Source organism: Echiichthys vipera (assembly GCF_963691815.1).
Source record: "Echiichthys vipera genome assembly, chromosome: 15".
Lineage (NCBI taxonomy): Eukaryota > Metazoa > Chordata > Actinopteri > Perciformes > Trachinidae > Echiichthys > Echiichthys vipera.
Genome location: NC_139840.1, coordinates 20,745,018 through 20,760,841, shown reverse-complemented (window position 1 = coordinate 20,760,841; position 15,824 = coordinate 20,745,018). Strand labels below are relative to the sequence as shown.

General features: G+C 41.2%; 1 protein-coding gene across 1 annotated transcript; it reads right to left on the bottom strand.

Moving 5' to 3' along the window:
• Nucleotides 1-125: 125 nt before the first annotated feature.
• LOC310958029 (carboxyl-terminal PDZ ligand of neuronal nitric oxide synthase protein-like) lies at nucleotides 126-15,811 on the bottom strand (the record flags this gene model as incomplete). The annotated part of the gene is made up of 10 exons (XM_083928817.1): nucleotides 126-637; nucleotides 1,267-1,435; nucleotides 2,977-3,138; nucleotides 7,203-7,330; nucleotides 7,783-7,912; nucleotides 11,738-11,846; nucleotides 11,944-12,002; nucleotides 12,095-12,187; nucleotides 14,540-14,611; nucleotides 15,707-15,811. The coding sequence occupies 10 exons, from the start codon at nucleotides 15,809-15,811 to the stop codon at nucleotides 126-128; spliced, it is 1,539 nt and encodes a 512-aa protein (XP_083784943.1).
• Nucleotides 15,812-15,824: the final 13 nt, after the last annotated feature.

Below are 15,824 nucleotides of genomic sequence, written 5' to 3'. Positions count from 1 at the left end.
TCTGTCGACGATACTGAAGTCACAATACATGGTTTCTGTCTAATGAAGTCCTTCACAATCTGAATTTCATCCATTTCCCATTGGGATGGGGTGCAATGATACCTTGTGCAGCTTTAAGAGCACCACTACACAGCCATCTCATCCCCTAAGCAGTCCGGCAGACTCTCCGCGTTCAGCACGTTTAAGAGTCGAGCGGCACCGTCAGCCCCCACTCCCTCCCCCTGCCCCCAGCTGTCCCGGTCATCACTCTCATCTGTGTTCGATTCGTACTCTGACCCGATCCCTGACTCTCTAAACCGGAGCAGCTCCAGGGCTCCCAGGACCTGCTCCCCCAGCAGCGAGCCTTCATCCGGGCCTCCGTCGCTGGGAGTCTCCCCTGTGTCCTGGGTCTGCTCCTGACTGACCGGCCCGCGCGAGGAGAAGCGGAAGCACTCGAGGCGAGCTCCACTGCCGCTGAGTCCCAGAGGGCTGGTGTCAGTACCCGTGGTGTCTGGAGAGCATGGCCCGGGGAAGGCGGAGACCCAGGCACTGTCACTTATCTGGACCTGGGATTGAGCAGCAAAAAGGCCTGTAGATGAAGAAGAGCTGGGGGGCTTGGCACGGAAAGTGATCTCCAGAAGACTGTCCTGGGAGCCCACTAAAGATAGAGAGAAAACATCATAAGAAGGATGATTTGTCAGATGAAACAAAGTAGAGATGTTCCGATACCAGTAGTGGAAAGGTCTCTGATACTGCCTAAAATTCTGGTATAGGTATTGAAAAATACAGATTTAATAACACGTAATTTAGCCCAGAAAAAAAGATCAATTTCAATGTAGTTTATTTATGTTCTTTTCATGTTATGACTGTCAAAACTAGATAATAAAAACAGTATGCAGCTGATCATTTATCACATGTAAACAGAGATACATGAAAAGAGAGGTCTGAGCATAGCCGATGAGATTATATGGTGAGGGATGACGTCTGTGCTGCTGACAGGATTTGATAATTCATGACTATACGGCAGCATATTGCCACTGGCTAAATGAGCAGAGAGCAGTACTGGATCCTCAGAGAGGGCTGCCATGGGATAATTAATTGCGTGCCAGGAGTGGAAGTGAAAAGGAGCCATGACAACAGAAAAGCAGACACGGAAAGAAAGTGATGAAGGGAGGAGGATGAGTTTAAGACAGTAATTAGCAGATGGGGAAAAACACAGAATTGAGGCAACCAAACTTTATATAGTGTTGGTGAATAAGAAAGCTGTAACAGTGGACTTTCACTCACTGGATGTTAACTGGCCAGCAGCTTTGAGCTCCAGTTCCTGGACCTGTTTGACCAGCAGGGAAATGTGCTGCAGCAGGTCGGTGTTCTGCTGCAGCAGTCTCTGCACTCTGGCCTGGGTTTCAGTCCGCGCACAAACCTCCACCGACAGCTGCTCCTGGAGAACATGGACCTGGACAGGCCAACGCACATGCATCATCGAGAGGCAATCGGCTAAATCAATTCCACACTGGCTCCTAAGTTTGGAGTTTGCTTGATATAAAGTTTCACTCGTTAGAGAGTAAGAATTCTTACAACTATCGTTTCTCCGGAGACCATATTAGAAGAGACTCAGACCGACACATCAGCGTTATGAATCAACTTCTGTCATGTGAGCTGAAATCTCCAAAGATAATCTTCAAATCTTCAAAGGCCTTGAAAACCATGGCTCAAGCTTATTCAATTTGGTGTGAAACGTTTCAAAAATGAATGTAGTGGATAAAAAGGAAGAAATGAGAATTTAATAAGCTTAAATGCCTCGCCACATCCCATTTAACACGCGACTGATTAAAAATGGAAACTGCGCCTGGCTTTATTGTGTGCTTTGAATGTTCAGTGAAATATTTCAGCAACTATTAACAAATAACGACATTTTTGCAGGGAGATTCATGGTTCCCAGAGGATAAACACCTCTGACTTTGGTGATCCCCTGTGTTTTCCTCTAGCATCACCAGCAGGTTAGTGTTTTTTTTTTTTTTTTTTTAGTGAAATGTTTCAACTGTTGGATGGATTGCCATTAAATGTGGTACACACATTCATGTCCTCCTCAGGGTGAACTGTAATACTTTTGATCCAGCGCTACCATCAAGTGAGAGTTGCACTTTGTCCAATAATAATGACTCTTTGGCACTGACTGCAGAGTTTATCACAGTTCAACATTTTCACCACAGTAAGCACATAAACCGCAGCGAGGGAAATGATACAGGAGCTGATTAAATTGGTTTCTGACATCCCTGAATTTTACACCTCTTCACCAGCAGAGAACAGATCAATGAAGAGAAACAGTCCCCGACCAACATCACCTTCTATGTTTGAGTATCCGATCCAGGACAATGAACAAGTCTTATTGCTCTATATTTGGTTTACATTACCATTATCTTTAACAAACGCAATCATATTCACAGTTTGTTCACTGTGAGCCTGTTTCAATATTAAATGTCAGATGAAAATAAAGAAAATGGATTCGTGCTAAAATGCCATAAAACTGAAAACAAGGAAATTGAAAAAGATCCAGAGTGAAGCACAAATATCTTTCTCATTACATTGTAGGTGCAATTTATAACCGTGCTATTGTTATTGCATGGTGACAAAGAAATGGTCTGCCAGAAATGTAGTGATGGATTCTAAATGTTTAAAATGTAGCATTTAAGTGTTTTTTAGTGACAAAGTTGTTGTTTAAATCAGATAGAGATGGGGCAGCGCTGTATCGTACCTCTTTATATGGCTTTTTTTTTTTTTTAACCAAAAATGTTTTGCACTGGTCAGGGGTTAATATACTATATATAATAATATTTTAAAGGGGGTACATTACTGAAAAAAGCTTGAGAACCACTGATCTAGACTGATGCTGCCATTAAGAGTTTCATCATTCACATATATTTCTTTCTGGTGCCTGATGAAACTCCTTTATATCATAGATTTGAATCCACATGAAACAAGAACTGGCATCATTACCTGCTCTGAAGCTGCCAGTGCTTGTTGTTCCTGTTGCTGCAGTTGTTTCTGCAGGAGCTGAACCTGGTGCTCTGCAGAGCAGGGGGCCTCTTTTGCTGACTGACCCGACACAGATGTTCCAAGGACGGGGGAGCTCAGCAGGAGAGATGGGTCATCAGACACCTGCAGGAGGAAGGACCGAGTGTGAAGCTTTCATTTTATTCATGCATGATCATAGCCACCTTAACACATACAAGGACATCAGAGTACCGCACTTGATTGCTAAGTCATCCTTGAACCATCCAGTGGAAAACCTGCACAGCAATAAACAACAGGAATCTTGCACATTGCCACTTTAAATAAGTTTACAAAACACAATATATCACCGCAAAAGTACATATGGCAGTGGATGGGTCTTTACAGTAGATGTGAAAAACAAGAAAAGTTAAATATCGGGTAGAACAGCCAACAATCCTAAATAGTGGAGTAACAGTGGAAAGTGAAGCATCATATGAAAGTGTGTGTGTAGTAACACATCTAAAGTGTTTAAAAGCTGACAGTCTCTCACTGCCAGTCTGAGCTCCTTGGGGAAAAGGAAAAGACAGTTACGCAAGATAGGCTCTTTATATCCTGACAGAAAAATCCGCACATGGACCACCTCTAGATATCATCATTACTGTGTCACGTGCAAGGCATTTACAGAGGAAATATTGTGCCAGCACTAAAACTTGATTAGGTCCACCATCCAGTGCTACTCCGGTGTATTTCTAACGTTTTCCAGAAATAACTTCCACCAGCACAAAAACTGGATTGCTTTGTGCTGCATGAGGTGGTGGTGGAAAGCTAGAGAGATCAATGCTATATCTACCATGCCATGTTGTATAAATAAAGAATTAAAAAAAAGGCAGTTGTATTTCACACCAAAGGAAGATCAATGACGGCTCCTCTATTGAAGCTGCTGCAGGATTTCGTAGAGTCCCACTTGAATAGCAGGTGAATGAAGAAAGAGGAGCTTGGTCTTTGTTTTTAGGGGAAGGAACAGATTACATTGACTCTTCTTACTGTAACTAAATCTTTTATTTGTGGAGGCTACTTGTACTTTTTTGAGTATTTCTAAAGTCTCCAGACAGGTTTGAGGTTTACAGAGTATGTAAAAACTGCTCTGCTATGATTAATATTTTGTTTAACACGGTTTTCCCACATAGAGTAAAAACAACTAAACTTGAAGCCTTGCAGGCAGATGGCCGACTCACGGAGCACTGCTGATGGATTCTGTTGTGCAATAAAATCGGTGCCCTATTTTGCAACATTAGCACTCTGTATCTAATATTTTCGTATTTTTATTGAGTCCCTTTTAGTTTTGTTTTTGTCTCTACCTACTTCTGATAAAACATATCTGGCTCTTCAGATGATAATTTCTCCACTATGTTCACCAGATCGACTAGCGTAGAGTAGTTTTTCTCTTCCCGAAAACAGCTACTTGGCGAAAACAACCCCATGAGAGCTGTGAGAGTGAACCAAAACAGTAAAACTGGGGGTCAATGAGCTGAAAGGAGCTAAAAGAGGTGGGGTTGGGGGGCTAGAGGGTTGGGTTTGTCATTATGAGTTTCACATACACGTCATCACTTGATCCATTGCTACTATAAAGATATCGATTTCAGCAGCTTTAAAGAGTTCCAATGGTTGGTTTCTAGAGGTGATTACGCGTGTACATTTTGCTCTAATCATGGTCAAAGGAATCACTGGTCTAAAATACAGAGTAGCCTCATTTAATCTAATTGTGAAGCTTTTGTTTTGATGGGGATTGAATCAGTGGAATCTACAGACTGACAGGACGGGACGCTGTCCATACAGGAATTATGACTCACATAATAATGTTGAGTGCTGCTGTGGTAAGAGCAGCCATGAAGGACACGACTTATCTCATGCCATATCTGAGATGGGAGATCAATACGGTGGACTGTGTTGTCATTACAGCTGCACTGTGAAGGGCAGTTGACCTTCAGATTATACACAGGAGAGGAAGAAACAGCATTTGAGATGTGGACATACGAAATACTGCTGTTTGACTGTGGCCGAATTACATCTAAAGATGAAATAACAAGGATCATTTTTTACATTTTTTGTTTTCAGGTAAACACATAATCAGATGTAAAATCCATTCAATCAAACCAATTGACTCCTCGTCAACACCATACTATAAAGCAGAAAAATGAGAGGACGAGTATCAGAGAGCTGCTTGTCCCACATGTCACGATTAGCAGAGCGATGCTAGAAAGTCTCGAGTTTTCATTAATAAACCATATGATCACATCAATATTGAAGAGCTTCGTGGAGCATCTCTTTACAAACAAGCCTTATGAAGAAGGTTTTTCTGACTGTACATCTCTCTGTTTTTGATCTTCATATGGCTCCTTATGAAACCAAACCTAACTCATGACCTCCTGAGAGCCTCCCAGAAATATTCATGTAAATGCAACAGCTAATAAGAGATTGATCCAATAGGTTGTTTTTGTCTGGATGGAAGGAGGAATACACCTCAGTAGAAGTAGAAGTTGGGCTGCACATTATTGGAAAACAAAAGTTAAATGCATCAATCTGGAGTACTTTGAAAGCAAAATAAAGAGGTTAGATCTATGAAATACTGCTCTTGTAAACAAAAGTGAGCTCTTTTAAATAATTTATTCATAAAGACATGAACGCAAAGCAGTGAGGATCGCTGTCAGACATGAGCTGCCTTCACCCTGAGCCTCTCAAAGCTGACCTGAACTCCATAACCCTGGGGAGATGAGGCGATCCTCCCACACCAAGTTGCCGTGAGCTGAGTTAAACCCCTCAGGCAGGCTGCACTGACCCCACCCAGTGTGGAAATATTTTCGGTTCATTATCACACTGTGGTGGGCTTAACTAGACTGTTAATGGGAAACATTGGATTGGTTATGGAACATGAGAACCGTGCTTTTTAAAATTTTGTATCAAACCGCAAAAAGGTTGTAGCATGACGTGTTTGAGTTGATTTGCTGGACTTGACATTGCACGTCATGTGTAAGTATTGCACATGCACCCATGTCCATGCTGAAACGATATATTATGCATCCCTATTCACAAGCAGGACTTGCAGTACGGTTGTTAAATGTTTTATAAAGTATTGAATTTTAGAGCTGAGACAATTCGTCATTTAATTGATAAGTCAATCGACACAATTGTAATTGATTCATTGTTAAAAGGGAGCCTCTAGAGATTCAGCAGATATCCTGACTTTTACTATTTATTAAGGGCCAAGCTCAAAAAATACTGGATCCTTATTTCGCATAATGCAACTTGCATCTTTCATTAGACCCTCTCTGCCTGTTAAACACACACACACACTTACACGTCTTCTTAAACTTTAACTCCTTGTGTAGTCTCCCAGCCCGAGTTGAGATAACCTTGATGACATCAATATGACAACATTTATTTTTTCTCAAATAAAAAACATTAAAATTGGTGGAATGCCCCTTTTGTAAGTCCTTTTTAAAACAAAAAATGTCAAAAAATGTACAGGTTGTTGCTTCTCAAATATAATTATTTGCTGGGTGTTTTATGTCTTTTATGGACGTCAATAGAATATTTTTGGCTTTTGGACCAAAAAATGATTTGAAAAAGTTAGGTTGAGTTTTTGGTAATTTCATCATTTGCATGCAGCATTTTTCACTATCTACATGACTGAAAGAACGAGGTCACGGGTACAAGCGGCCGAAATAGAGCCGCTGCTCCTTTGCGTTGAAAGTAGCCAGTTGAGGTGGTTCGGGCATCTAGTAAGGATGCCTCCTGGGCGCCTCCCTAGGGAGGTGTTTTAGGCACGTCCAGCTGGGAGGAGGCTTTGGGGAAGACCCAAGGTAAAGAGATTATATCCTCACACTTGCCCAAGAACACCTTGGGATCCCCCAGTTAGAGCTGGTTAATGTGGCCCATGAAAGGAAAGTTTGGGGTCCCCTGCTAGAGCTGCTGCCTCCGCAACCCGACCCCAGATAAGCGGTTGAAAATGAGTGTATGAGTGAGTCTTCCTGCGCTTACCCGACTAAACAATTGATTGAGGAAATACATTTTCCCACACATTGATAGTGATAAAAGGTACTGAAAATGTGTTATTTTCAGCGCCTTTAGCTGCTTATGTTGTACAGAATGGAGCCATAAGCATCAAAAAATTACACTTTGCAGGCTTTGTATGAGCAACACTGAAATGATCAAGAACTTCTGTACTCTACCTTGTCATCGTTTAAAAGGGCCTTGTCCTGTTTGCTCTTGTCCAGGTCTGAGGAGGAGACGCACTCGATGCTCTCCTCTGTAGTGGCCTCAAGGTCGGTCTCCTCTGACAATGCAAACCTCTTCTTTGCTGCGGAGAAACCAGAGAGGTCCTGTTTATGGGGGATTGTTCATGCAGTTATTACTTTGAGCTTTATAGTTTGCAACATAACTAGAGGCAGTGACAGCAGCAGCAGCAGGCGAAGAGCTGGCAGAAGCCCACACACAGGCAGGGTCTTTGATCAATGGCTCGCCAGACTCACCAAAACACTGCAACTGCGGCAGGGCAAGCTGCTGAAAAAATTTAGCAGTGGTGAATAACTACTTTTCTCAGAGAGGCGTGCTCAGTGGCCACTGTGTGTTTGTGCAGGTGCTCTGGGTTTTTGTTGGTGAGAGAGAGATAAGGCCTGGGGAGATGGTGTGTTGCTGTGTGAGGAGAAGAAAGGGGATCGTTTTGTGTCTGAGACAGATAGAGAAAGGGACAGGAGGGAGAGTTTGTGGATGCAGTGTTGTGTGTGTGTGTGTGTGTGTAGATGAAGTCACCTGGCACTGTCTCCGATTCCTCCACATTCCCCTCATTGTCCTCCTGGTCATCGCTTTTCTGCTGCAGGTTCAGCTGGTGACACACATCGAACGCCTGACCCACCGTCCGCACAATCCTCATGGCCTGAGACTGTAAAGGAGGACACAGAGAAAAAGTGTGTGTATGTGTGTGTGTTGGGGTGTTGTGAGAACAGGGGTGGGGAAGCAGCAGCAAGAGCACAGTAAGGGAGAAAGTGAGGTGCCAGAAAAGTTGCGCAGGAGGCGAATAGATGAAGGTGTGTGTGTGTGTGTGTGTGTGTGTGTGTGTGTGTGTGTGTGTGTTTGTGTGAACGTACAGAGAAAGAAGATGAAAAATAATAGCAGGAAGAAAATGGGGAATGTGTGTGTGTGTGTGTGTGTCTGGGAGGGGGGCAGGGCAGGATGACAGGTGAAAAATGAGTACAAAGAGAAATGGGAGGCAAAATAAGAGACCAGTTTCTGAACAGATATTGTTAACACAAAGCGTCAGCTGCTTGTCCTTGTCTTTCTGCTCTGCACACAGTCTGCTTTATAGTGATGAATTAGTCGATTTTAAGAGGCAAGAAACTTTGAATGCAGAGGGAGTGAAGATAAAGTTTGTTGTTATTGCAGGTGCGTCAGCAGCATCAGGTCATCCATCAGGGACAGTTTAACTTTCAATAAAAATTTAAAATGAGCTTTGCTGTAAATTACACAAAAGATGCATTTTCCTACCAAATTTATTGGGTTTTTAACGTTTTCCTATCACGGTATGGATTTGTTAAAGAGTTTGCACTCAACATTCATTATTGTAGCAGAAAACAAATATTTTCTTGGTTAAGATATATTGGAGTAATGGCGTCCTGAGCAGAGAATTAAGTCGCTCTCCCTCAGTGTGTGTTGTAATCCCAGTTCCTCTGTTGTTTGTTTTGATAACTGGTCCAGCTGCTTGGCATGTAAGTGCATGTCAGCGTCTTCTGCTTTGGTATTAAGACCCTGAAGGCCATCTCAAAATGTTGGTATTTGAGTTGGGGAACGGTTGGTGAAAACAGTGTGGAGGCAACTTTCACATATCAACTCTGGACAATGACCAACAAATCAGATGCAGAAATAGTCCCGAGTTTATAGTCCCGACAACTGGAGACTCCATCAGACACGCTTTCACTTACTGGAAATACTCCTGGGTAAAGCGTGCAGGAGGTACGGTTCATCATTGGTCATAAACAACCAAGTCTCTTGGCGTTTCTTGAAATCATCTGATGATTTCGGTGTTGACCCTTCCTGACAGAAAATCCCGAATCTCTTCAGTTTTCCACACGCTGCATGATAGAAACGCCATCAGCACTCAGCATGAATACTCTGCACAATGATTACCCTGACTTTATACTGCTAATACTTTGTCATTTTTGAAGCTTAAATAGCAACCATATAAGTCACATCTTTTTAATTGTGAATATTTGCTGCTTTTGATTCAGTGAACTTAATATCTTTGGGCTGTAGGTCAGGCATATGAAGATTTGGACCGTAGGGCATTGTGACTATTAATCAATAATGATAATGATCGTTAGTTGCAGCCCTAATATGTTTACAATTTTGTCTATATAGGCTTTTAAAAGTTCTGTACAAATCAGGTTTGTTATCACATAAATGAATTATTAAAAGAGGTGAGCAGTGTTTCTCAAGCTGAACACAGGCATGAAATTTCAATGTGGCCTTAGAGACACCAGCACTTTTCTGATTTTTTTTTATCTAACTCCCTAATATGCGCTCCAATGCCTGCATCCTACAATAAATCCACTGCAATTGAACTGTATCCACCTTGCATTTCCTCTATCTCATTAAAGGGGATGTTTTTTTCAGATTTCTGCATTGAATAGTGGAAGAAGCGAGAGTTGAAGTGAATGTATTGTCATGCATCTGTCTGGGGGATGATCCTGCCTCAAGGCATTCTGTCAATATGTCAAGGTATCTCAAGCCTGGAGGCAGTTCAATCAAGCGAAATAGCGAAGAAAATAAAACACAGGAAGAAAGTGCTGATATTGATTAATTTGCTGCATCTTGAGTAAAAAAAAATCTAGTTTAAAAATCCTTAAGTTAAACTATCTGCCCTCCCAAGGCCAAACACAAAAGGCTCGGTTTGTGCTGACATTTTAGGCCTGCTGAGCCACAACATGCTGCGATGAAAATAAATCAAATCTCCTCTTATCAGCTGGTCCATCTCCTCCTACTCAGCACACATGCTTGGTCTGCACCACCCAGATAAAGCTCCGTGGCCCTGGGGAGGTACACAGGCACCACTTCTTGCCGTGTCCCTGACATTGTGGTGGGTGTTCATTCGGCGGTGGTGAAAATGTCTTTCAGCACTGAGAAAAAGCCCCTTTCTTCTTTTCTCTTCCCACCAGGATGATTAGTATTCAGCTTTACTAAGTCGCTGTCAGTCTGGTATCCATGGTGAAGGGATGGGAGTCAAACTCACTGATGCTCCGTCTTTGTCATCAAGGGGAAAAAATGTTTCTGCTTGATATGCAGATATGTAGAGATTCATAAGCATTTTATCACAACACACGAGGGGTCTGACCCAGATTAATTGGCCATATGTGAGTTCCAACAGGACAATGCATCACCAAGACAACGGGTATAATCTCCTAATCATGGTTACGTACAAAGCATGGAGCTGGAAACAAAATGCAATGATTGATTTGTTGTGTTTACTGGAAGGATAAAGATGGTGATATTGTGCGCTTTTTTTTTTAACTTACCGCCAACAAAATCAATGTGTATACCAAAACCATCAATGTGTGTGTCCGTCTTTTAATACTTTGCAACTTCCTCCGTCTATCCAGTTGCTCGCATCCCCAAGCACATTCATTTTTAAAGGAATAGTTTGACATTATGGGAAACGTTGGGTAATAAAGTTGTTCCCACACTCATGTCTGTATGGTAAATATAAAGCTACTGCCAGCAGCCGGTTAGCTTAGTTTAGCTTAGCACAAAGAATGAAAACAGTGGGAAACAGCTAGGCTGTGCAAAATGTGACAAAATCCTTCAAGCATGTCTAAATCTCACTAAATATAATTTTAACAGGTGGGCGCTGTAGTTTTTTCTTTAGAAAACATTACTCAAACAATAATTTTCACTAGGGCTGCAATATATGAGGAAATTATCTGATAATGTTCTTGAATATCGTGATAAAGATATTACTTGTGATACATAAACTGATATTAAAGTGTACTCAGTTCTGCTTCTTTCAATACACTGCTAAAATACAACAAATGAATTGTTGCGTTAAAAGGAATTTTATTTCCAACATTATTTTATTAAACAAAATTGAAATAAAAACGGAAGGCACCATTAACAAAATAAGTTACATTTAAAGGTGCAGCTTTCTACTCATACTCTCTATAAACTCACTCAAAAGATCCTTGATTGCAAATTTGCAGTCTTTTGTGCAAGTGCACATCGTGATGGCAATAAACACAATATATTGTGCAGCCATAATTTGGTGCTTTAGTGAGAGGTGACTCTTGGTGCTGATAATAAACTGAAAATAAACTAAAGTACCCATGTTTATTGTAATGAAGGAACATCTCTCACTCAGTGCAACGTGGTGGCTAATTGATGTGTTTTAAATAGCTTGGACAACAATAGAGGTCTGTGACACAAAGGAATAAGGGTTGTTTCTACATCGTAACCCTAAATTTGCGGTAACTCACGAAACTCGTGTGTGACTCACTGCCCAACCACCTGTCCTTTAACTTTAACCATCCGAGGTCAGTGCCGCACCTCAAGCATCTTGTGAGAGTTTTGCAAATCTTGGATTACCATCTTGACATGACCCGGTATGAGAAAAATACTTTAAGTAGCATCAGTTCATTGTTGGTTTTGGTCTTTTCATTGGATTTGTTGACAGTAAAAAAGGCACAGAATTATCTGTTAAACATTTAGAAATGAAACTTACTTTTCTCTTTGACTTGAACACATTGCAGCGGAAAATGTTGCTCTCTCCTTCTCTCGCTATATAACTGAAGATCTTCAAGTCTTGAGCGTCATGTGAGACGTAGAAGATCCTGTTAAAAGAACACACACACACAATATTCCTCTCAGAGTTGATTGACGAACCGACTGGTTATATGACTTTGATTTAATACCATCAAGAGATCCTACCTGAAGATGGGATCCTGCGTCACCAAGATGGTATTGTCATCCCATGACCACCCTTTTCTCTGTGGCACAAAGACACACATGTGACAGTGCTGAAGCGAAAAGGCAAAAGGATGTGATGTATTCAAATAAAGTCATATTTGAAAGGACTGACCTTCCTCTTTTTGCGTAAAATCACTTTGACAAAATCAGTGGAAACGATAATGTTGACCTTCTTTTTCTTTATATTCTTCAGTTTGAATTCATACTGTGAAGGAAAACATTTATATTCAAATTAACATTCAAGGATGAAAGTAATCCAAGTTATCTCAAACCAAGCTTATGATTATGCTACGAGGTATGACTAGCGTTAAATATCTGTAGAGATGGAGCTATTTACACAAGATAAACAATATTTTGGATTAGAGGGAAGGGATCATGCTTCACCAGACATTTTTCCTTTTCTTGGGGGAAATGTGCGATTGAGTAAACACAGTCAGTTTCAGTTTCTGGGAGATGTTTAAGCTTTCAAAGGCAGACTTCCTGGAGGGAGGCAGACACATGTGGGACACTTTCATCCCTCTCAGTGATTAATACTAAAGCCTGTACCCTCCACTGAAGGCAAATATCAGGGACCAGAGATCTAAGAACCACCAGGATTTCTGTGAAAAAAAACGTGCCACGCTTTGAACACAGCAGCCAACATCAGATGATCCATTGATCAGATGGCAAATGAACCATCGCCCGCTCTGCGTTAGAGAATTGGATATTCTTTGTCATCTTTTCTTTGGTTTGTGTAAAAATAACAACGCAACGCTGCCTTTTATGTTCAGTAGATTTGGAACTGTCTTCTCACTTTGATATTGACATTAATAATCTTTAGTTAAACTCTTTGTAAAACCGGGAAAAACACATGCAGAAAATAGATTAGATAGAATGGCAATATAACTTTTGACAGTCATAACAGAAAAAGAACATAAATAAACCACTTTAAAGTGGGCTAAATTTATGTGGTATATACTGTATATGACTATGACTTGTGTACTCACCGATACCAGCATTTTTTGCAGTATCTGAGGCATTTCTGATGCTGGTATTGGTAGCGGAGCAACTCTAAACATGGCAGGTCAGATCTGGTGATTTTTAGCCCCAAAGAGCATTTGTCTATCACATCCAGCAGAAAAGGACCTCATTAGAAGATGCAATGGGCCCTTATTCCTTGTCATATGCTCTTATTCAGTTCATCCATCTTATTCTTATGTGGGAGGTTTCCTCCATTGTAGATGCTCAAGTGAAGGACACAACTCACACAATGTGTATCTGTTTTCCAGGCTAATGCAGCCCCATGTAAACTGGGACAAGAGGACCATCCATCTCCACACACACACACGGCTGTCAGAGGGCGATGAAGTAGAACAAAAGAAGCGTTCGTGCCGCCACTCCCAAGCACATATGATTGTCTACAGGTTGAGTCAAAACACCTCTCATCTTATCTTTAGGCCACTGAGAGAGTCAGCTCTTGAGTATTCAGAGTCCGTCTCCCAAAGAAGCAGAGAGTCTTATTACAGGGCCATAACAACGCTCACAAAGAGCCCCGTCTTTGGCAGACTTGCTTTTATGCTATCAACTTTAATCTCGCCCACGTGCTATACCCTGCTTTTTGCATTGACATACTCTACATACTTTTAATCTCAAACCATTTAGTATGTTTGCTTTGAAGCCTTATAGAAATGCATTCTGCAAACCCTGCTTTGAGAGTTTCATTAAATAAAAGAAGTTTAATTAAAATGTGTTGAGGATCACCTTGTGCATTGTGTGTGTGTGTATATATATATATATATATATATATATATATATTCCACCCCTCCAACCCACATTTGAGCTGCTGTATCAAAAGATCTTTTATAACACGTTATGCGAAAAATTGCAAAAATCCTAAATTATTGGCATTCTTGACTGATATGTTAAGCGAGGAAACTCAAACATACAGCATCACTAATTCTTTGCCAGTGCAATCAAATGGCCATGATATTGCACCGTACATGAGGGATCAGGATTAAGTGCTTCCTGGGTGTCACTGGGGATGCGGCTGGCCTCCGACTGACTCTCTGACTTGGTGGTCAGATTAGATCCAACAGCTTGCTAGCAGCTAAATCCTTCCCCTCACTGCAGTGATGTGAAAAGACAAGGCCTCACAGTGTTTCCAGTGGCCTCGTCTAAAAGTGGTGTAAAGGGGGGCTCGAGAGCCGGTGTTTTTTTCCGAATGGTATCACATCTAAACCTGCACCCTGTTTCCTCTCCTTGGCCATAAAATCCCAGCTTCCCTCTGCATCCTGTCGTGATTTAAACCGCTCCTGACAGCCCACTGAATCTGCCGACTGTGGAGTTCTACGCACACTAGTGATTCATGTGCAAAGAGGATGTTTAGAGGAGTAAGGGTCCTCTGAGCACAGTGCACAAGGTGAGACATAAAACCCAGCAGAGAGAGAAAGACAGAGTCACTGTGCATTCACTAGCAGCATCGATCGCCTGGGTCACTGCTAATGTGTTTTAGCTGCTTTTGTCACAAGGTTCAGTTCAGCGGAGTGGTTCAGGGGAGTCACACATTTAAGTTTCTTACTCTGATTCTCCTCATTGCGGCGACTATTTCAATTCGGCTGCCGGGGCGACCCACCTCCAAACTGCCGATGTACTGCAGAATGTAAGAGAAGGACAGTTTGAGAGGATGAATAACACTGATTTTTATTTTATTTCATCTCATTTCAATTTTATTTATAGTGCCAAATCATAACAAAAGTTATCTCAAAGACACTTTACATATAGAGAAGATCACACTCTAAGACTTATTTATGATTTACATAGACCCAAAAATTCCCCCATGAGTAGCAACAGCAATCTTGTGCACACGGCGGCAACGGAAACCTTCCCTTAAACAGGCAGGAACGCCAAACTGACTTATTCAGGCTTTCTCAACCTTTTATGTATACAGGTTATCTCACTGAGACACAGGGGCTCAGTCTCAAGAGAGACCTGATCAAGACACAACAGCTGCTGATTATTTGAGGAGTGCTAGGCTGGCAGATTGTTGATTGCCATTATAGTTTTGACAGCTTTTTCATATATTTTTGAAAATATTCTTTGTCTATGAGGAAATCTTAACACATAAGAGCAGCATTTATTAATCGAGCCACAGAAAAAATGTATTGATGTTTTTTTTCAATCCATCAAATATTTGATGGTTTCTTAAATTTGGGAATTTGCTGTTTAATTGTCTAACAGTGCATTATAGTAAAATGGATATTGTTTTGGATTGTTGATAGGACAAAACATTAAATGTCATCACAAATTGAGGGATTTTTCACAGTTGTCTGATGTTTTATAGACAATCTAATCGTGAAAATGATGAAAGAATAATGAAAATAACTGCCAGTTGCAGCCTTTTAACACCCAGACTGATTTTGTTCAGTGCCAGAAGCCAAAGTTATAAAGTGTAAAAATTGTCTCAGGATTGTTCAATGTAAACATTCATCAAGTTATCAGTTAAAGCAACACTTCAATAACATTATTATATCACCAACATATCAAAGCCTGGCAAAAGGTGGACAACAATATGAAGTGTTATAAGGTAAATAAAAATAAAATAAACATCAACATCACATATGGGTGAGAATATATAGGGCCTGGTGGCTGTTACAGTGTCATGAACAGCCCTCATTTCAATGTTTGACACATCCAGGGATGATCCACTGCTCCCATTCATAAAGTATCTGTTGCAGAGGGTCCTTACCTTTGCCTCGAAGCAGACCCCATGTTTAAACACCTCGTCGTTGTGCATGGGGATCCTCAAATCGTGCGCGTCATCCACTAAATTGTACTTGGTTACACCTGGCATCGCTTTAACGATA